The sequence below is a fragment of the Ursus maritimus genome, unplaced genomic scaffold (assembly GCF_017311325.1).
Source record: "Ursus maritimus isolate PB19 unplaced genomic scaffold, ASM1731132v1 scaffold_9, whole genome shotgun sequence".
NCBI lineage: Eukaryota > Metazoa > Chordata > Mammalia > Carnivora > Ursidae > Ursus > Ursus maritimus.
This window is the reverse complement of record NW_024427107.1, coordinates 37,594,822-37,618,897: the sequence shown is the minus strand read 5'-3', so window position 1 is coordinate 37,618,897 and position 24,076 is coordinate 37,594,822. Positions and strand designations below refer to the sequence as shown.

Genomic DNA, 24,076 nt, shown 5'->3' with positions numbered 1-24,076 from the left:
GTGCACTGGGTGTTATACACAACTAATGAATCATCGAGCCTTACATCGGAAACTGGGGATGTACTGTATGGTGACTAACATAATATAATAAAAAATCATTATAAAAAAAAAAAAAGAAGAAAGCATTCCAGAAAGAGGGAAGAATAGGAGTATAAAGGAGGACAGCGTGGATATATTCAGAAGACAGAGCTGCTAGTTCAAAAGGAGCACAACTTGCCTAAAGGGAGTAATAGAAAACAAAGCAAGACATTTTGAAGTCAGAATATGGAGCACCTTAAAAGTAGTGAAAAGAGAGTTTTGCAGGAGTGAGTGACATCACTCTTCCATACATTTATTAAACACCTAATTTTGCCAAGAAGTGTGTTGCATGCTGGCTCAAAAATAAGAGCTGGGCGTTGGTAGGATTAATCTGATGATAAAATGTGGAACAACTGGCCATTTAAACGTGTCAGTATAAGAGGAGTAGCTGAAGGAAAAAGGACAGAAAACACCTAAACTGGACACAGCAGGAATGGAGAACAGAGATGAGCCATGTGTTGGATAATCTAGAGGCAAACTGATCATAGGCTTAGGAAACACAGTTTATTTTATTTTTTTTAAGATTTTATGTATTTTTTATAATAATTTTGTTATTATGTTATGTTAGTCACCATACAGTACATCCCAAGTTTTTGATGTAAAGGTCCATGATTCATTACTTGCGTATTAACACTCAGTCCACCATGCAATACATGCCCTCCTTAATACCCATCACCGGCCTATCCCATTCCCCCACCCCCTCCCCTCTAAAGCCCTCAGTTTGTTTCCCAGAGTCCATAGTCTCTCATGGTTCATTCCCCCTTCTGTTTACCCCCTCTCCCTTCTTCCCTTTCTTCTCCTACCGATCTTCCTACTTCTTATGTTCCATAAATGAGTGAAAGCATATAATTGTCTTTCTCTGCTTGGCTTATTTTGCTTAGCATTATCTCCTCCCGTCCCGCCCATGTTGCTGCAAATGTTGTGAAATCGTTCTTTCTGATGGCTGAGTAATATTGCATTGTATATATGGACCACAACTTCTTAATCCAGTCATCTGTTGAAGGGCATCTCAGCTCCTTCCATAATTTAGCTATTGTGGACAATGCTGCTATGAACATTGGGGCACCTATGGCCCTTCTCTTCACTACGTCTGTATCTTTGGGGAAAATACCCAACAGTGCAATTGCTGGATCATAGGGTAACTCAATTTTTAACTTTTTAAGGGACACAGTTTATTTTTCATTTGATTTTTTATTGTCAAATATATCTGAAATTCACTGGAGTTAAGAATTATTTTTATTTGGAATTACATGGTTGAAAGGGGCACCATAAACTTTTCAGTTCTCAGGCTTTTCTGGGAAAAAAAAAAAGCCTCTCATGCAAGAGGTGATGAGAATCAGAAGTGCTAGGGGTGGACAGTGAATTGACCCTTCTGCCTTCCTTTCTGCCCCAGTTATAGAAATCAATGACATTATAGGATGGGATGATTGGAGCATGATAGTATTAAAAGACACAGGGGCACAGGAAGTGGTTGTATTTTTATTTTTCACTGGGTGGTGGCTGGGGAATAGCTGTGGGAAGAGGTGGGAGATTTCACTGACTAGGTCTTCACATTTCAGCCGGACGGATCTGACAAAATCCATAACCAAACTAGAAAATTATAATACATTTTCTTACTCCTTTTTCATTAAGAACTGTTTACAGTTTAAACAGATATAAACACATTCCCTATCTTCTGGTCAGGGATAGAGGGAGAAAATGGTAAATTAATAAAAGTTAAAAAAAATCTCAATTTAATTTTGGCTACTTAACATAAATGATATCATTAACATTTAATTGACCTTTTTCTTATTCAAGTTATTCAACTTGCATTTATTAAATACTAGCTACTGGAATTACAGAGATAAACCGTCTCCACTCTAGAGACTCAAGTGTAGAAAAGCAAGTGTAAATATGGGGGTAATATTTCCTGGTAGATAGAAAAGTCCTATCACGTGAGTCATGAGCCATGTCTTACCAAAGGAAGTAGGGGGAATCACTTAAAACCATGTCCAGAGATATCAGGGAAGGGTTCTCTGAGATAATTTTATTTAAGCTGAGCCTAGAAGGACATGCAAGTGACATGGAAAAGGACCTTGAAGGCCTGGAGAATGGCTGGCACACAGTTGTACAGCCAAGGCCATTATCCCACCATTCAAGTCATGCATAGTACACAGGCTGATGCTGCTATTAAGGAGGTGAAACGTGGGAAAGAACACACAGAATGCCAGGCCTCAGAAGTTACTGGATGGAGTTTCCTTGCTTCCTGTCTCAGGATGAGTTTAGAAAGCCACGTAACTAGCATAGCAGCTAGCAGGCTGTGTACTGGAGTCCAAATCCTACTTGGCTAGTTCCTGATTATGAGATTCTAAACATAGATCACTTCGCCTTTCAGTATCTTCATCTGTATAATGGGAAAAATAAAATGACTTATTTCATAAAATGTTGATGGGGATTGAATGTATGAATACATACACTAGGATGAGAACAGAGCTTGGCATATAGTAGGATAATAAATATCGTTATTATTTTTAATGTGAAGAATTTTCACTTTTATAATTTTAAGGATGTTATAATTCTACTTTTAAGTGTATTACTTCTCAGCTTCGCCGGGTACAAATACAGCTGGAAAGACTTAGATTAAACAGAGTAATGACTTCCTGACCACAATGGTTGTGAAATAGTGAAACACCATCAAAATAAATTTTAGATTATCTTCCCCCTGCACTTCAGAAGAATGAAGTCAATGATTTTTCTGGAAGCAGTATGTATGATGTGTTGAATAGGCAGGTTAACCAAGTCTATATCTTAAATATTTCCTATATTCATGATCCCATTATTTAATATACCAAAAAATGTTTAGTACAAAACCTAAAGTAAATGAAAATCTCCTATTTGGGTCTGCAGTTGGTTTCTATTATTCTTAAAGACGTAAGCCTGTGTGTTTGCAGAATGCACTGGTACAGTAATACAAGGCTTTGCCACTTAACACCCCTGCCTGTGTCACCCCATGCTTGTGCAACTGTCAAACAAAGGCGCTGTATATCCCCATGTCCTCCAGGGCAGAAATCTTCAGAAAAGTAGAGCTTGGGAAAACTTCCAGAAGTAAATGGGCAGGGGACAATCCCAGACCCCTCACAGTTCTTGGAAAGAGGAATGGGCAAAATGTCCAACATGAGAATAATAAAAGCTACAGGGAGAAGAGAACAATGGTTTTTAAAAGTGCCTTAACTTTTATTGAGTGTTTGTTTCCCCAACAGAAATGCTTACTGATATTGGCATTTTAAACTGCTCCACCTTGCCTTGAAATTAACACCTCATTGCTATGAGTGAGCAAGCAATTCCTCTTGGATGCTACTGTTTTTTGGCTAGAAAATGTTTCCTTTTTATTTTTTTTTCTGAAAAGTAACACTAATAGCACAAAATTGCATCAGTTACAACAGAAACACTTTCTCTGCAAAATGAGACACTTAATGTACCTTAGAAATAGATGGTACAAGTGGACACAAAAAGATTCTCAGACCATAAAGTTCAGTTACAGATACTCCATGAGTTCTAATCACAGAGGTCCTTGCTATGTTACAAAACCATTTACCAAAAAAAAAAAAAAAAAAAAAAAAAAAAAAACCTTAAAAAAAAAAAAAAAAAAAAAAAAAAAAAAAAAAACCTTGAAAATCAACAACAGTGAAATTACACAGAGGGGAAGAAACCAGACAAAAAAATAATACAGTGAATACGTTTTTATGAAACTCTAGAAAATGCAAACTAATCTACAGTGATTCATGGTTGATGGGAGGTGGGAGTTCAAAAGCAGTGAGAAGGTCAAGTGTCAAGGAAAAACTGGGGGGAGTCACAGATATTTTCACTATCTTGATTGTGGTGTTGGCTTCATGCATATGTCAAAACATCAAATTGCACACTCTACATATGCTGAACTTATGTGTGGTAATTATACCTCAATAAAGCTGTTTTTAAAGGGCCCATAATCTCATCTACAACATAGAAACCTATCACATTACATTATTGTGGTTGTATAAATGCACTTTATACTAGCAATATAAAAAAAAATGGTAAGGAGAAGAGAAACAGGAATTACTTCTTTGCCTAAATGACAATGAATGAGAGATATTTGAAAGCATTTATGTTTATGATGGACACATAAACAGCTTACCTAAAAGGTAATCAAACCGCTACAAGGCAAGTCTGTTTATTTGGTGAAAGCAGCCTACAGAAATGAATGCATCATTCTCAGGGCAAGAAAGACCAAGTAGACAAAAAAAATGAATAAGAATATTAAAAACTTAATAACTTAATCAATAAGATAGAACTTACAGCTATACACTAAGAGACTATGCCTTCTTCTCCCCAAGTGCTCATGAAACATTCACAAAAATTGATCATAGATTAGGTCACAAGGAAAACATCAGTAAATTAGAAAATGTAGAAATATTACAAACAGCTCTCTCTGACCACAATGCAATAACAACAGAAATTATTGGCAAAATTAAAAAACAAAAAGGCCCATTTGTTTGAAAATATAAAACCTTTTCCTAAATAATTTTTGGGTGAAAGGGGAAATATAAACTGAAAATACTGCATTTCTAAAAAAATATTGACAGTTAAACACTATCAGAATGTATAGAAAACATTTCAAACAATGAGCATGGGAAAATTCACTAAATGCACTAAATGCTTTTAATCAATAAAAATTTTTAAGTTATAATAAATGATTGAACTCAAAAACTAGAAAAAGAATAACTACACTAAAAAAACAGCAAAAGATAGGAAATAAAAGTAGAGGTAGCAATAGAAAAGAGTAGACATACTGTTTCAAAATCCTAGTTTTTTTAAAATAGAGAATTAAAATAGGCAAACCACTAGCTAACTTGATCAAGAAAAAAAAGAGCAAAGTATAAATATAAAACTAAAAATGTCAAAGCAGAAAACATTTAAACAAGAAAGTGTTTAACAATCATAAGATATCAAAGACCTACATACAAGTAAATTTGAAAAGCTAGATAAAAAGGACAATATTCTAGGGAAATACAGATTACCAAATTTGACCATACGGGAGTCAGAGTGCTGCAAATGACAACTTTATAGAAGAAATAGAGAATGTTATCAAGAAATTACCACCAGGGGTGCCTGGGTGGCTCAGTCAGTTAAGCATCTGCCTTCGGCTCAGGTCATGATCATCAGGGTCATGGGATTGAGCCCCGCATCCTGCCTGCATCTCGCTCCGTGCTCAGTGGGGAGTCTGCTTCTCCTTCTCCCTATGCCCTCCCCCGCTACTTGTGCTCTCTCTGTCTCTCTCAAATAAATAAAATCTTTAAAAAAATTAATGAACAGAATCTAAAACCACATTAAGAACAAAACACACCATGATCAAGTGGGAGTTATTTGAGTGATTTAAGATTGGTTCAATGTTAGGAAATCCATTAATATAACATATAATAGACTTCATAGGGAAAAAATCACATGATTATCTCTATAGATGCTGAAAAAGCCTGCAGCAATATTCAACACTTTTTCTAATTTCTATTAAATACACAAAAATGTAAAACAATAAATAATTCCTTAACATGGTAAAATATATACACTCTATTCTCAAGGCTAACATCTTAATGGAGATGGCTAATGGCATTTTTAGCAAGTTCAAGAAAAGCCAAAAAATACTCTACTGTTTCCACTATTATTTATCATTATAGCAGAGGTATCATCTAATGCAATTGAACAAGAGAAATCATGAGTCATATTAATTTGTAAAAAAAAAGAAAAAAAGTAAAAATACCTCCTGAAAATACTAGAAAATCAATGAATAATAAAACTCATTTAAATAGCAAAAAAACAAAAAAACAAACCAAAACTCAATAAGGTATCAGGATATATAATGAACAGACCAAGCTCCATAAGTACACGTACGCAATACTGGAGATTGCTTATTCACTTTCCTCATCCAATAAGAATACTATTCTTTCCTGATAATGGCATGCTCAGTTACTCCTCTCCCCACTAGACTATATCTTCTATGAAAAGTGACCTGAGCTGTTCATTCTCTTTCTCTGGTTTTCCCAATGTCTAGCAGATAGCTGGCTAGAGTAGAGTTCCAAAAAGTTATTTTGTGTCTGGCACTGATGTTTAATATTTCTAGCAACTATCACATTCTTTATCACTAGCAGAATCCCAATTTGTTCACTTTTCTTTTAGTGAGGTATTCAAGGAAGGAGTTCCTTTCTACATCCCAGAAGTGAATTTTAATTAGTCTAAGACCATTATGGTGACATTATCCCTCAGCCCACTGGCAGTTCATTTAAGAATGGGCACGTGATACTTCCAAGCAGCAGAAATCCACCAGGGACTTTCTAGTGTCGGTTTTTACTCCTGACAAAGAAATGCACAAGGAGAAACTGCCATTTTTCTGAGTCTTGATGTGATTGTGTGAGGACATGGTGCTTGGCACGATGGCAGCGTTCTGAAACCGTGCAGTCATGGACTGAGAGGTCAGCCGGGAAGAAAAGTAACCAGTCAAGGATGGCATAGCAGGAAGCTATAAAAAATACAGGCTATTGAGAAAATTATAGTTACTGAATTAACAACCAGGAACTCTGCTACTACCAGAATTCTTCTTACATGAAACACTAAACTCCATCTTTTAAGCCACTTTTGTGTATAAATTATATGTTCTGCAGCTGACAGCATCTTAACAGATACATTTGTTAAATAAAGAAATGAGTGGGAAAAAATCAATAGCTTTTATAGACAGAAGCAATAACTAGCTAGAGGACATAATGGTAAAGAAAGCTCCGTGTATAATGGCAACAAAGATGATGAAGTACTTAGAAATAAATGTGCAAAACATGTATGAGGAAACACTCCTGAAAGACTTGAAAGTCTAACAAAAGTAGACTCGAACAAAAATAAAGGCACCTGTTCTTGGATAAGATAACTCCGTGTCATAAAGATCTCAATTGAACACAATCCCAATGAAAATATCAACAAGTTTTTTTAAATGGAGCTAGACAAGTTGATGCTAAAGTTCAGGAGAAAGAAGAAACTTGCAGGCATAGCCAAAAACACACTAAGACATGAAACCTACAAAGGTGGACCGGTCCTACTAGATCAAACCACAGTACAAGTGTCCATACTTAAAACAGGATGCTACTGCCACAAGAATACACTTACAGCGCAGGAGAATAGAACAGATCAGATTTAAGTAAATGTGGAAATGGTAAAGGTGGCATCAGAAATCGCGGAAGCAAAGGTAAACCCTTTCATGAACGTCACTGGCTCAACCGGGCAACTACTTGGAAAAAGAATACAATTAGATCCTTATTTCCCACCACACACAAAGATAAACTCCCCACAGATCAGGAAAGTAAACGTTTAAAAAAACTCATATAGAAAACAATTTAATACATTAAATTTTTAAAAATATGGTGAATTCCTCTATACACTTAGTGTAATGGAAAGCTTTCTAATATTGACAAAGTCCGGGGGCAATGAAAAAAATGACCGATAAATCTGACTACATAAATTTCTTCATTTGCATGGTAAAATAAATTGCATGTTGAATTAGACTAAAATACTTGCAGCATATATCACAGATGAAGGGCTAATATCCATACTATATAAAGAACTCTTAAAATTTGAGGGAAAAAGGACTAAAACCCTAATAGAAAAATTAGAAAAATATATGAATATAAAATATAATCCACAAAATGGATACAAAATGGTCTTAAACATAGGCAAAGATGTTATAATTTTCCATCACTCATAATTTAAGAAATGCAAATTACCCTCGAATATTATTTCTTACCTACCTAATTAATTAAAACTTAAAAGTCTGACAACACATTCTGTTGGTGAGGCTGAGGGTGTTCTCATGTATTTCTGTGGGAATCCAAACTGCTACAACCCTTTTGGAAGGGAATTTGAAAATATCTAACAAAACTACATATGCATTGGCCTTCTGATCCAGTAATCCCATTCTAGGAATTCACCCTGAACAGACACCACCAACAATATGAAAATACACATGCACATACACAGTAGCATTGTTCACAAAGGCAAAATGCTGGAATCAACTGAAATGCCCAATTACAGGACATATGTTGAACAATGGCACATCCGCCCAACCCAGCACAATGCAGCAATAAAAAAGCATGAGGGGCATCTCTAGGAGCTGACATGGAATGATTTCCAGGATATACTACTGTTAAGTGAAGAAAAACAAACACAAAAGAATGCTACCTTTCATGTAAGAAAGAAGGGTAAATAAGAAAACACTCATTTTGCAAAAGTATAAACCAGAAATGAACAAGACAGTTTACCCATAGGAGGTGGGTGAGAATAGAGCAGAAAGGAGAGGGAGACTGGAGGTGGGCTGGGGAGAATGACAGTTCTCTGATGTACCTTTTCTCAGAGTCTCCTCCTGTTATAATAATTAAGTCTAACAAATGTCAGACTCAATTCTTTTAAAATCACAAAATTATTACCTGGCATGATGTCTGCTATTTCTTGATTTTCAGATTCTGAATAGCTCATTTTTTAATTCACCAACTTTTCTGCAAATCTACCATGTGTGGAGTGCTAGGCTAAGTGCTATGAAAGTTGGAAAACAGATTAAGATACTGTAACCTCAAAAACCTTGTGTTCCAAATAATGTCTTATGTAGAAAACACAGCAGAATATTACAAATGTGCAGAAAGCTGAAAGAAAGACAAAAAAGGAGCAATCTCAAAATAAAATCAGAAATTTTATGGTTTGAAAACAGTTCGCTATAAGTATACATCTTAATTCTAATTCCTTTATTATTTTATGCCATAGTTTCCTCTAAAAATAACACAAGACATGTCAAAATTAAAGAGAAAGACATGCTAGAATCATTAAAACAATGTTAAGGAATATAAGTCTAGCAAAGAAATAGAGAAATGGTTGCATGGGAAAGGAAGTTAGATAAATAAAAGCAACAACTTAGTGGAAAAGGTTAATGATGAACTACCAGAAGAGAAGGCAAAAGAGGAAAAGCACTAAGTCACAGAGACCTTATTACCTAATAAAAAAGGCAGATCAGTTCATCAATTGAATGGGTTGCCAGACAATGAGAACCTGTTGCCTGCCATGACCTCTTGCAACACAAAATGCCAATAGATGTCTGTATAAGTAAGCATCTGGGAGTAGGGATCTCTGTTACTTAGAGCTGAGGGCATTTCCAGCCGATACACAATCTGTGAACCAGATTGGATGTGACTGTTTCAAACACCTTAATATGATCTTATTAACCTAAATAGTTCCATCAGGTGGAATTAGAAATAAATAAAACAAGGTAAACAAACACTGTCTGTGTTTGTAGAAGCTGTAAACCTTGGGACTGCCCTCATATTCAGGAGGTTTCAGATCTGAAGGAGGAAAGGAAGAATGACCGAAAAGCTGGATCCAACAGACCCAACAGACCCTAGGGTTCTGGTTGACAATGGACAGATGAGTTTGGAGGTCAAATAAAGTCCAGCCATCTGTTCGAAAATTGGCTAAAACATAGGTCACATATCCAGGATCAGAGCAAAAGACAAAGGAAAGCAGATGTTTGATGAAGTTATAAGACAAAACATGCGACTCTCTGGATCAGATTTTACATGTAATAAAAGTCCATGAAAACCAAATTATTTTTATTATCTTTAATAATATCCTGTTGTACTCTCATGATTCTAGGGAGTTTCGTTCCGAGAAATGAGACATTTATTTTTTATGTTGTTAGAATCCTGGCTTTTACTTTTATATTTTATTATCATTTAAATTCTTAATCCAAATATGCTAGATAATAACAAAATACCTGATGACTGTTTTAAACTATGGAAAATGGTTAAAATGAGATGAAGCAGAAGGTTGCTGGGTCTTACTGTTAGTTATACAATCTCCTGGATTTTTAAAAATACTACCATACACTTAAAACTACTTGTTTCATGCTTAAAAGAATAAGAGTAAGTCTAAACCTAGTAAAAATAATAAATTCAAAGAGAGATATGAGTGGAAGATAGTGGGACCAGAAGGAGCAGTGATATTATCTTTTTGTGTTAATATAGAGATTTTTATTTTATTTTAAATGAGCAGAAATTAAGGAAAACCTACACCAAATCTATGACAACATATCCATTTTTGAATCGCCAATTCACATGGCTGATTATTTCTGAGGCGGACACAGATGACAGTTCCATTAGAGGGCTCACAGTGGCCAGTCGAGGGAGAAGAGCCCACTACGCTTGCCTGCCAAATCTCAGAATACAAGAACATCATCCACGTTTGAAAAAATAAAAGGAAGGCTGCAGGGTACTCAGGCAACCAGTCTGTATTTCATGAAAGCACAGCCATCACCATACACAACACCTATTGGCCTTCTAGTCTGGTAGTCTCCTAGGCAAAGCTGTCCCTCAGAGGGTCTATTCTCTAAAGAACTGGGAAGAGTTGAATTAATATTGGTTTTACATCCTAAATTCTCCCACCCTTTTTACATTGCTGGAAGGCAATGTAATTCTAAGAATTTCTGTTTCCTTCCCTCTAGATCACATCTTTTCTTCTATCCTTCCAATTCCAGACAATCATCAGTTATTTTTCTCCCTTGTTGGCCTTTACATCATCTTTGACCTTGTAAATAATGTTAAATGTTATAAAACAGAGCCTCTACCAACCCAGAAAATGTCATCCAGGAAGAATTATAAAACAGAAGAATAAGCCAAAAGGGCTATCGACAAATTCCGTGTCTAAGAGTCAGCACTGTCCTACATTTATCTTATATTCACTTCTGAATTATCTAATTCTGACAACTGACTAGAAACAGCAAATTACATAGTCCAATATTTTGAAGAAATAGAAAGACTAGAGCAGAGTAGACAACAAAACAGCTGCCTGAGGCTAAATGGGGCCAAGTCTGGTGCAGGTCTGAGTCGAAAGACCTCACGCTGGCCCGTCTTCAGCACAAACGAAATACCACTTGCTACTGCTGTAGGGAATTAACATCATAAACTCCGAAAATTGGGAAGGACCTGAGAAATCTGGTCACGTCTCTTCCCGTTGTAGGAACTTCTCCTACCTTATCCTACAGTGATGATCCAGTCACTGTATGAACACAAGGACTGCCTCACTGCCATATAAGGAAGCCCATTCCATTTTGTAAAATATTTTTAGAAAGCTCATTCTTGAAAAGTCAAAAACTGCTTCTCTGTAATTTTGATTTCTTGATTCTGATTCATTTATTCAACTAGCACAGAGTACTCTATGTAGTAGACAGTGTTTCCATAAAGATAAAACACATCAGCCCTTCATCCATCTATAGAAACAAAGACATGAACACGAATAAAAGCGAAGCACCAACTGCCTTTCTTTCCATGGTCTCCTTTTCTTCATTCCCAAGTCTCAGTGCCACTTACCTGAATCACACCCCCCAAGAAGGAAACGGCTGCAGCAACACCAATCCTTCGCAGCTCGAAGTCCGATAAACCCAGTGTACTTGTGTTACTCTGTGTGGTGAAGTTCTGGCTGCTCAGAGGGACAAGCCGTTCCACTGCGTTGGCTGATATTAAGGATGTCAAGGCAAAGGTGCCTAAAAGGGCGTGGGAGTGGGGGGAATCTTCTGTTAGTAACGGACTCAATAATAATGGATGGATTCCACCATTAAGTTGACTCCATGGTGTAAAACCAAATAGATCTATTGGAAACACTCCTTTCAGCATCCCGACTTGTCCACCCTTCATTCCACTCCACAGAAGAAGCAGACACTTTCCTACATATACACATATTCCTTCAACACACAGCCACACCCACCTACTTGCTCTTCCCAGGCCATCCGTACATTTTCCCACCTCGGCAGACCTACCTGCACAGAGAATATCCTCAGGGCAGGGATTAGGATCACAGCTTAGACTTTCATGCAAGTCCTCTATTTATCAATAATATGACTTAAAGCACATTACTCTGAGTCTGCATTACTTCATCTGTAAGCTGGGGATAGTAATACCTACCTTTCAGGATTTAGGGGAAATATAAATGAGATGGTAAATATGAAAACCTCAATAGGCTCAGGGGTTAACTGGGAGCTCTTCCATTTCAATATTAGCCCCGTGCAACTCATTTCAGACTTCTGACTTCTAAAACTGTAGGATAATAAAGTTATCTTATTTCAAGCCACTAAGCTCCTGGTAACTTGTTACACATCAGAAATAGGAAACCAATGCAATCAATAACACAAACTGACCACTGAAGAAATAGACCCACACTTTGAGGCTGAGATCTTAAGTACACAAAATACATAGAAATGCCTCTATGGATAGTTCTAGTTAAAAGAATTTTTATCATTATTACCTTAATACTTAAGATGAAGGTATCATTTTTGTAATAATAGTAACTAACTTACTAAATCTTATGTAGCAAGTACTAAATTAGACACTATACATTAACTATCTCATCTAATTCTCACTACAATCATATGAATGTTTTTTTTTTTTTATTTCACTATCCAGAAAGTAGCAAATGGGCCTTTAAAATGTTTTCCAAGGTCATACAACAAATAAGACAACAAATAAGACATACACCCAGAACCACATAAGTCTACAACCCAGGGTTTTAACCAGCTTGCTCTATTATCAGACTATTTGCGATAGTTCACATTTTATTTAGTAATGCAGAGGTAGACAAGGTAAGAGATACACTAATTAAAGGGCATTATGGATTCTAGCTTCAAAGAAACCTGAAAGATCATTTAGTCCAAGTATCAATTACATAAGAAATGTTTTTCAATATTTGAGTAACTAAGTTTGATAGCTTTTTCTTTCCCTCAAAGAACTTACCTTCTCTCATTTCACTGTAAATTCAAAATATATGCCCTTCTCTCATGACCTTTTTACAACTTAAAAATGCAAAGAATCTTTAAAATAAAATTGGTTATGTAATAATACAGCAATAAGTCACAGTACATATTGAGTAACTGAGGCACAGAGAGTTAAATGCCTTGCTCTAATATTTGCTGAGGTTTTCAGAAGTAAAGTTAGAATTGCTTTGGAACTGTAATCAGTAACTAACGAGCACTTTTTTTTTTCAAGATTTATTTATTTATTTTAGGAGTAGAGAGAGAGAGCCCATGCACATGTGCACACACATGAGCGTGGAGGAAGGGGCAGAGGGAGAGGGAGCGAGTGTCGTAAGCAGTTTCCGTGCTGAGTGTGGAGCCCATTGTGGGGTTTGATCTCATGACCTTGAAATCACAACCTGAGCTGAAACCTGGTTTATAAGTTGGAAGCTTAACCAACTGTACCACCCAGGCACCCCTCTAATGAGCACTTCTGAGTCCTTTTCATTAGTAACATGAGAAGCATAAAGAGAGACAGAAATTATTACCTGTGGCAACATGACGTCCCATTCCAAATATGGCGTAAATGATGGCAGGAAACAGAGACCCATATAAACCAAACACTGGGTGCACAGATGAGAGAATGGCGAAGGCCAACCCTGTCAAGCAGACCCAGGTAATTAGGACCATTTTATAACTCCAAGATACAGTCTACTACAAAGCAGATTGGATATTGGTTTTTTTAATGACAAAAGGAACTATGACTTAATTATTCTACTTGCTCAATGAGATTCGAGTGTTACTATCCTAAATAACAGGAAATTCCCTCAATTAGCTCACATTTAAATTTCAATTCTAAAAACCATTATTTTTGGACCACTGTCTTTCCCTTGATTACAGAGATGTCTACAAGAAAACATTGGTTCAGAAAGTCCTCCTGGTAAAAGTGATAACATCATAAGCAAAATATCTCCACACACACTTCGAAAAGCGTTTCTACATTTTTTGTGTCATCATTGGCATGGTAGCATCTGTGGGACAGGCAGGCTAGCAGCATTACTGCTGGCAGAGGAGAAGATCAGGAAGGCTGGGGCAAGAAGGATGTGCACTCAAGGCTGATGGCTGGCAGCTGGTTGGCCGGCCTTACACTGTGTCACAGCGGCGGGGCAACGTGTGAACCCACGCACTTGCCATCCTGGACCCCAACCTATTTCAGATATAGTTTCTTAGAGTGAAAAAAAATCAACTTTGTTTATTCAAAGAGTAGGTAAGGAGTAACCCATAACTGTTCATTTTTATTCCTCACAGATACCACTGCCTACATAGTTTGTATGTTACACACACATTGAAACTTTACTTAGACATGTCGAAATGACCACTAGTGGTTTACATGTGACCAAAATACATGTGAGTATGAGCTCATTAAAGTGATCTTGCTGGTGGCTGGTCCTTGGCATTAAACGGCTAGTTAAGCTAGGTGCTGATAGAGCCATTCAAGTCTACACAACTTCCTGATAGGCATTTGATTGAACATAATGCACTTCCGAAGGTACAAAGACACTTGAGGAAGGAGGCAGCATTAGAATCTAGATTACCTGAATATGAGGTTAATTCATTATTCACACGAAGGAGCCTGACAATATGGCTCCAAGATCAATATTTTTTACCGTTTAACTTTTACTGTTTTAAAATTAAGTTTAATTTCTTTCTAAATAAATAAATGGTACTTATACATCAAATATTTTTTCAAACACTACAAGACATTTTAGCTTTAATTAAAATACATAAAATGTCTACCAATGTCCGTCCCTTCTTTATTTTTAAAAACCTATCTGGATTGCTATTTGCTTACCATGTATTCCTAAATGGTGAAAATGAATAAAAAATGGTTCTAGAAGGGGCAGTGGTAGAGGCTGCTCCAGGATTTCATACACGCAGGATGAGAGGCAGCATTCTGGTTGTTAGGAAGGATGACGTTAAGTATTCCCCCACCCCACCAACAAGCCCCTCCTGGCATTTATAGCTTATGCAACGTTGTAAAAATTGTACATTATATCTGCCACACAGAAACCTAGAAAATAACTTTTCCCTTTCATTCTCAGAATGAGTTACCTGAAAATATTACCTAGCAAAAGACAGAATGCTGAGCGTGTCCAGGTAAGAAAAAATGTGGCCCACATTTCAGAAGATCACCCAGACCTACTAAATCAATGATGGGGGCAAAGGGCAATTGCATGCAGCACCTTTAACAAAAGCATCTTGTATGAATTACATGCACACTAAATTTTGATAAATGTGATAAATATCAACAGGGTAGGAGTTGCCCTACTTGGCTGCATTTTTATTCTGTCTGCAACAGGAAACATATAGACAGAGCTAGAAACAGTGAGATCCTCACCTTTTGCCCAGTGAATAGCTACCTGTTTATCTGTTTGCTTTATTATAATACTCCTCTCTCTCTCTCCCTCTCTCCCCCCTTACTCTTTCCCTTTTTCCTCTCCCTCCAATTTCCCTCTCCCTCTCTCCTTCTCCGTCTCTCTTTAATCCCATGCAAAATCTATATATGGCAAAATCCGTTCAAAAACAGAATTTCTTCAGATCTCATACTCTTATCAAATTAAAATGGGAATAATCATGTAAAACATGTTTAACCCAAATCTTTAAGAGATCTCGGAACCTAAAAATGTAAAATATTACTTCAGTAGATTCTACAAAAACAACCTCAAAGACCAGAAATCCTGTAGACACTTCCTTCATCTCATCCGACACTGATGCTGAGCTTTCCCTTTGAGCAACAATGTGTTTCACCCTCAGCCAGAATCTGCTTCTCTGCTAAGCTGGCAATGAGCAACGGCCAAAATAAAAGAGGAGTGGATGGATGCAGACAAACGGTGCTTTACAATGTCAAATACTCTTTCCACAAATAAGAACCATAAAACCCAAGCCATCCTTCCATACAAAGCACGGGGGGCTGGATAAAGTTTTCTTATTCTGATTCATTTATTTTTCTGGGTCACAAAATAAGCCACATATATATTTTCATACCCGCACAATCACCCAGCTAAAATATGGTAAAGACGCCAAAAATGATAAAAATATCAACTAGTTCGAGTCACTTACAAATTACCAGAATTACCTACACTCTCCTCCATGTTTATGAAACAGGGTTAAGAGCAAGATTACAACTCTCCAATTCTATTATTTGGGGAGGAAATAATGCAAATGCTAATAAATATATGTATTACCTAATCTAACTTAGATTAGAAGAGAAACAAGACAACAAAAAGAAGGATCAAGAAACAAAAACAAAGTAAGTATCAGGCCAAAGGATTCCAAAAGGGGATAGGGAGGAAACAGAGAGCAAAGGGGAAGTGGGGGGGGTGGAGAGACAGGTTGGAGGAGGGAGCCCAAACCTTAAGGTCTTTAGATGGCTGATTATTTTTAAAGATCAAAAATCATATATTGGTAATGCAAGTCTGATATAACCACAAAAGAATGGTCACTTTCTGAAGGGTTTGAAAGATGCGATTTTTAAGAAAACATGTTTTGTGGGTGTAGTAATGGCTATTATAGTACAGAAACAGAAAAGACTCCTTATTCCCACATCAACACCATTAGTAGCTTCAGGGCTTGTGAACACTACCATACTTTGGAGGGGCCCTGAGCATGAAGTCAAACATTTCCCACCATTCCCCTTGCCCCTCCACCCCAGGCGGGCTGCAGTGCGGATGGTTTCCCTAAACACAGTACCTGACCCCTGAGCGAGAAGAAGCACTGAGGCTGGTAGGTCGCTCTTGAGTCTCTGCCTCTGCTCCTATTATAATCTCTTGGTTGAAGTGGCTAGAAAGCCACACAGTCGCTACTGATGAGAAAGAGAACTGTTTATCACAGAGAAGATGATGTTTAATACTTTAAGATATAGTTTTTTAATTCTGTTTCAGCCCTTTTAGCTGGATTTACATGATAGCAATTGTTCAGAAAAATCAAAGAAACCTGGAATTGCAAAAGATCCTGTCTAGAAATTAAGTAATGTGTTGGAAGTTGGGGATCGGGTGCTGGGGTTACACGTGGAGAGCCACTCTGTTGGAGACTCCATGTTCTGTTGGCTTAGTGGCCTCACCTGTTTATTCTAAGGTCAGGCAGCTAGGACTCAGAAGCCCTGGTTTTACTCCCCTTAGAACTGTGGTCAGTCTTTCAAAACTCTGTGAATTTCTATAGGAAGTAATACAATTGAATTGTCTCATTAATCTCTCCAATTTCTAGTACACACAAAAGAAAATACTCACAAAAATATCAAGAAGGCTGAACCCAGGCTGACTGCCTCATGCAAACACCCTGGCCTCTGTCCAGCCTGCAGCTAACTGAACGGAGCTGGTGCAACGTCACTCAGTGCTCTATGCAAATTAGAAAAGGGTGCCCCCTACTGGATGATCAACCCCGTCCTTATTTGTGACCTGTGACTGAGGAACGACCCCTCAGAAAAGTATAGATAGCTTTCCCTTATCTTCTGTAAAAATGGGAAGCTTTTAGTCTGGTCAATCTCAAAAATATTCATTTCTCAAAATCATGTAAAAGCACTGTATTCAATTTAAGTTGCCAAGCAGAAAACAAACATTACTTTTCAGTTCTAAATGCTGAGCCCACAGATGAATCGTTGCATTTGGATATGATAGAGGAGCAACTCTAAGATTTGAGATAGAAGCTAATAATCTATTCAACCAGGGGGCAGGTGGTGTTTGTCACCTGCCCCCCTAACCCCTGGTTTTATTTTAAAACCAAAGCCGAGATTCTTATCCAAATAAGTCTTACCACTTAATAAATAATAGCATTATCCAAATGACACCCGCTCAGTAAAGATACTTCATAGGAGTAAAAGCCAATAACAAAAGCTTAATTATTTCTTATAAATGCCTAGGGGCTGGCAAGTGGAGGTGGCAGAGTGATGTCATGAATATTGAGGATCAGAAGTATTTTTGTGTGCATTTCAGAACTTATTCTGAGCCCAGAATTGCTAAAGATAGAAGCACTTAAAAGTTCTCATTCCGAAGAGTAGGACTAAGCACCGATAATCCCAAGAGAGTAAGAGAAAGTGTTCGGAATTTAGAGAAAGCACTAACAATAAGACTCAAAGGAAGGAAGTAAAGGATCCAGTCCTGTGCTGCATTCCTTAATCACCGACTTAAGGTTCTTATGACTAGCCTTGTTAATGAAAATGAAAGGGCAGCTTGTATGGACAAAGGAAATGGAAGTCAAGGTGATCCTGAGGTACTTTTCCAGGTTAGCAGTTTAAAAGGAGAAAATACTACCTAATAAGGTGTTATATGGTTCTGCTCTCCCCACCTTCCTCCCTCGCTGTCTCTCTCTCCCTCCTTCTCTCTTGCTCTATTTTCATAGCATCTTTTAAAGATTATATTTATTTATTTGAGAGAGAGAGACAGAAAGAGCAAGAACCAGGTAGAGGGACAGAGGGAGAAGCAGGGTCCTTACAGAGCAGGGAGCCCAATGCGTGCTGGATCCCAGGACCCTGAGATCATGACCTGAAGGCAGACACTTAACCAACTGAGGCACCCAGGTGCCCCTCTCTTTCTCTGTTTTTAAAATAATCTCATATTTTCTGATTCAGAGAAGGTGGCAGAAATATCTAGAATCAAGACATTGGGACAGTGGGAAGACAACAATATTGAATCCCTACAACTGGCCTATTAGCTACACATTTTATTTCCTGTTCAAATGAAGAGTCATTTGTCTCAAGAGTAAAAGCAGAATTGGTCTGTTTATAAATGGAAAAATAAAAACTAACTTAAAATATGTGGCCATACACACATGCAAAGTCAGGACTCACACACAGTGTGGAATGTTTCTGCGCAGGTTACTGGCAACATGAAAAAAGGGAATTTTTCATATCACAAAGACCACCAACAATTAGGACCTCAAGAGAAGCAAAGCCTAGACATGCCCTCTCTTCATCCATGGATTCTAGCAGGAAAAACTCTGGGTCCTTACACATCTCAGTTGATTAGTTACCACTGACTCCTATATATCGCTGAGAATATTCACTTCTCAATTTTAGATAAGGCATATAGCCTCCATTTGTAGAGCAAACAACATGGACAAGTATCCCCAAGTTGACCAAAGCCACCACCACAGCTTCAAGCCAACTGAATTCTTCCCAAGTCAGACGTCATTGCCAAGGAGATAATATGGAACACTTCAAAGTATTTCTGTTCCTCCTCCACTCCCATAGGATGGAATCCCTGCCCACAACATGGGAATCACCACCTGCCCCCAGCTGAATAGGTCATTAGCTTCTGTGGTAAAACATTTGCTGTTTTTAGCCACCCATCTCCAGTCTCCCTTCCTTTGGTAGTAAGACACCAATTTCCTTCAGAAAGTCCCTCCTGCCACCCAAAGAGCATGGGCTGAGAAAGGGCAGTTGACCCCTGCCTGCCCCAAGCTCTAGGCGGGGACCCACGGCTCAGACTGGCCAGTCAGAGATTTGCATTCCCTTCACCAAAGCATCTGGTTTAGAGAAGGACATGGGATGCATGTATGTTTTATGAAATTCTAGTACACTTTTATTGGAATTGTTTAATGAACACATAATCACTTAAGAATGAATATTTAATCCTATGTATTAAAACACCTTACATAGTAATTAAAGATGAGAAGACCTGAATATTCTTCAATATGGAGACCATTAGATGAATTGCGGTATAACAGAACTTCTATGGAATATTATGCAGCTATCAAAAAGAATGAATTAGACCCATATCCATTAACCTGGAGATATGTCCATTATATATTGTTAGACATGACAAACAAGTTATAGGGGTATATTTTTTTATGTAATACTTTATGTAAAAATCCGAGAAAGAGATTATACATCTTTTTATACATCTTTGAAATCTTTTCACCTTTTACCTTAAGTTTATAAACCTATACGACTTATACATTTTTGCTACTTTTGAAAGCAACCTTAACATTATCCTGAATGTTAGAGAAGTCATTAGATGGAAGCAAGGTGATGTGATTTGCTTTTTAAAAGTGATCACTCTGGCAGTTATGTGGAAGACACACAAGATCAGTGGAAAGAAAACCGTTACGGAGCTCCTGCAGATACCCAGGTATTTGCAGTAGAGAAAGGAAATGCGGTTCCATCCCATATAGAGAGGCATTACACACAGTCAAAAAACAAATCAGTTCCTTGGCCTGTGGCTTTAACACAGAGCATTTTCTTCCTAGAACATGTCACAGGGCCAAAGGTGACTGACTGAACGTGAGTGGATGTAGCAGGAACCAGCTAACAACCTGGTTAGCAGGTTAGCATAAGAAGGCTGAAGGTGTGATCAACAGATCAACACCGAAATTAGAGGAGTGAAGGAACTGCCGGATGCATAGGAAGAGAATTAGGGGAAGAGGGCGTAAAGAACCAAAGCCAAAGTCTGTGGCAATATGCATGACAAAGACCAGAAATGTCCTTTGAATTGGATAACAGAAGAGCCGCTGATGACCTGACTGAGCAATCTTGGCGAATAGTAAGCTGGGGCGGGGGGGTGTTAAGGAATGGACTTGAGTGAAGGGAGAAGAGGCAGGAAACATGAACCAACCCCTGAAAAACCTTATTAGTGAAGAGAAGAGAAAAAGGCTTGGGGCCAAATGAAGACACGGGATCAAGGAAAGCAGAGTTTATTTTCTTATTAGTTTTAAGACAGGATACACATGAGCCCTTGGGCAGTCAGATTTTTTGTTGTTTTTAGAGAGGGAGGGAGAGAGAAAGGAGAGGCGCAGAGGAAGCGGGAGAGAGAGAGTCCCAAGCAGGCTCCATGACCAGTGCAGAGCCCAATGCAGGGCTTGATCCTACAACCCTGAGATCATGAACCGAGCCGAAATCAAAAGTTGGATGCCTAACCAACTGAGCCATCCAGGCGCCCCCAGGCAGTCAGGTTTTATGAGCCCTAAATCTTATACATTTTGAAAGGCTTCCTAGAAAAAAGATAAAGTTACAACACAAAATTAGTTACAAAGGTGAATATTTATTTACACTGAGAAATTACACTAAATTATAAATTCTAAAAAGCCGACAAGCTCCATGACCAAATATCCATAAAAAATAATATGCTATTTTTATTAATTAACTGCCTGATGTAACTCTATACATCTTTATCCCCCTTATAATTTTAGGCTGGATATTCTTTGAACACTTCTTTATCTGACAATGATATTTGTAATTGTTGCTATAGAGAGAATGGAAAGATAAATATGGCTTTCCTCTTGCACATCAGAGATTTTTAATATATCATTTCAGGTGTTCTTGGCCTCGGCCGTCTCTCATAGCTCTGCAGGGGCTGTCAGACTCCACGCAGTGCAATTTGACAGTTTCTTTTTTTCTCACCCTGCCGTTTCTCTGTTGACACCTGCTCTGCGATTCTGTTAATGCCCAGACTCCCACATGTCAGCTCAGAGGAGCACCCAAGGGGTGTGACTTTGACCAGTGACAGAGTAAACTAGTGAATACACGTTTCCTCATTTCTCCCAACTGAAAGATGGTCTGGAGGTGCAGTCGATAACTTTGGGGGCACGGCCCCCATGCCAGTCCATGTGACACCCTTGGAGAGAGCCAACCCCATTACAGGCATCCTCCTGTTGTCTTCCCTTCACAGTCCCTCCCCCTGCCCTCTGGGCTTAACATTCCCTAATTACAAAGTTGCACAGAAGCTCTCTGACTCAGGCTCCAGTTTCTGAGGAATCAGACTAAAGTAATCATTGTGTATTTAAGTTTGTTTTTTATTACTGATAGATCAGAAATTTTTATTTTAGCTGTATAACTAGTTATTAATATCATTTGCAATTCAAACTGTCAAATTGAGAAAGCCTCTTTTGAGATTTTGGATAGCTGTAAGATTTCAGGGCATTTCAAGTTTTCTTGTGCTGAAACATATTATTTGAGAACTGCTGACATTAATTATCCAGTTTCTTGATAATGCCCTTGTTATATTACTGTCTGATTAGTGTTATTTCATCTCTGTCCGTGTCAGCCACTTGTGGCAACTTCCTCTTAGCCAGATCCCAAAAATATCCACAGTCATGCCAATGCCTCCCGACAGAAGAGGCATGACCCAAGGGCAGCTGAGTTGTGAAGAGGCAGTATTCTTAATCAACTTCTACTAAAAATACCTCACTTTGGAAATTTTACGAATATACATGACCATGGAAGACAATTGACCTTGAAGGGGCACAAACAAATGGAGATGCAGTACTGAAGATGATGGATTCAGCATGGAGCTACAAGTATGATGTGTTTTCTATGTGAATTACCAAAGGCTATGGGAGGACGATGAGCCTCTCCTTGAGAGGAGTGTCTGGGGGATAATGCCCTTGAATGAGACAGCAAGCTTTTAAGAAAGACGAACAGGTTGAGAGAATAACTTGTGAACATTTTGCAAGTGTGTATTATTATTCCCTAAGGAAGAGGGGTTCCTAAGGGTGCACTGGGAAAGGCTGGCTGCAAAGCTCTCCCTGGAAATAACTAGCCAGGGTGTATTAGAAGAAGGGAAAGGGAAAGGGGAGGAGAAATGATAAAGGAAGGGTCTGATTTTGTGCGGCGTTCAAGGATCACAGGAGCCAGAGTCAAGTGTGCAAGTATAAACTCAAATATACACAACATACGCCGCCGCTTCGTTTCTTCTTACGGTATTTACTTGGGACTCTGAGACCCCCTAATTAGGAAGAGAAAGAGACTGCAACAGGGGTCCCTGGTTTCCGGGTCTTGAACTAGGTCAGTTTGAAGGACTTTCTCCGGGTCACTTCCATCCTTTAATATTTTTAATACTAGAGTTGTTACCTAACTATATTCAAAACGTAATTTTCAGAGGGAAAAAAAGAAGTAATCCCTTAGCCTTAGTGACATAATTATGTAAGTAAATATCAGACCATGCATGTGAGATTGTATCACTTTTCTGGCTGTGATGGCTTCAATCATTTCAAAAATGGAGTATGTGTGGCCACCATGCTCGGAAAGGATTAATTTACTCTTAAACATAACCCAGCTACTTCCTGAATGGATTCATTAGCTCACCAGTTTCAAGCGCCTACGTGTGTTAAGAGCAAACAGAAAGGCCCATATGAAAACGAGGAACTGTTTGAGCAGAGGAAAGGCGCACTTCACTAATCTCTGACTCCCGACAAAACTGAGAAGCCCTTGTCTGTGCAGACCAGCGCGTACAGCCACAGTGGGGCTGCCGCTCCCTCCTCACACGATGCAGCCTCAGAGCCAGGCGGCTTGGCCACACTGATCCTACCAAAGCAAGAACGAGCCTCCTGTCTGCCCAGTGCCGTCCTCCAGCAACACCCCCAGTTTACACACAACAAGCTAAATGACAGTGATCATGAACCCACGGGGTACAAATAGTCATTAAAACGTTCTTTGACCCAGTCATGGATGTAAGTGCTGACTCACAGGCCTTGAGACCCAAACAGAATGATACAATGAGCCTAAAATGCTAATTCGGTTATTTGGCACCTCTTCCCATTCCCTTTTGGATTTGTTTTCATTTCTGTTTCTGTTTTTTAACGGGGCAGGCAGGGGAGGGAAGGGAAGTGGGAGAGAGACAGAATACGTGCACATTCATGCACTGAGTGCCTGCAGGTGTTCAATGATATCTGTCTAGCAATTGCTATCAGTAATAGTTAGAAGTAAGATTTCAAGTACCCATCCTAGAGAATTTGGGAGGGCCCCCTTAACATTTTGTAAGATGCCTAGAATTTCTCTAACTTAATCGTTTTGGAAGATTTCAGGTAAAAACTGGTATTTTCCATCTTCTTACCTTCTTTTTACCTTTAGTTAGCAGAGCTAAAACCTAGACGTAGGAAGACATCTGTCTTAAATGAAACCCGTACTATGTGCCAAGCACTTGACGTATATCGATTAACAACCCAGATAAAAATCCCCACCTTTCTGGAGTTTACGTTCTCATGGGAAATAGAAGACAGCAATCATAGCATTAAAATAACATTTATTAAGCACTTCTTTTGTACCAGATTCCGTCCTGAGCACTTTATTTTCTCTCATTTAATCCCCAAAGTAACTCTATGTATTGGGTGTTATTATTCCAATTGTACATACAGGAAGCAGCTAAAAAAGTTGAACAAGTGATGTAGCTGGAATTCAAAATTGAGGTCTTTCTG

General features: G+C 38.3%; 1 protein-coding gene across 1 annotated transcript in view; it reads right to left on the bottom strand.

Moving 5' to 3' along the window:
* SLC26A7 (solute carrier family 26 member 7) overlaps positions 1 to 24,076 on the bottom strand; it is a 108,304-nt gene that overhangs the window by 69,683 nt on the left and 14,545 nt on the right. The window contains exons 2-3 of the mRNA XM_008689134.2: positions 13,441 to 13,551; positions 11,478 to 11,650 (exon numbers count right to left, since the gene is read on the bottom strand). Coding sequence (XP_008687356.2) covers positions 11,478 to 11,650; positions 13,441 to 13,551 — 284 coding nt within the window. The remainder of the gene's footprint in view (positions 1 to 11,477; positions 11,651 to 13,440; positions 13,552 to 24,076) is intronic.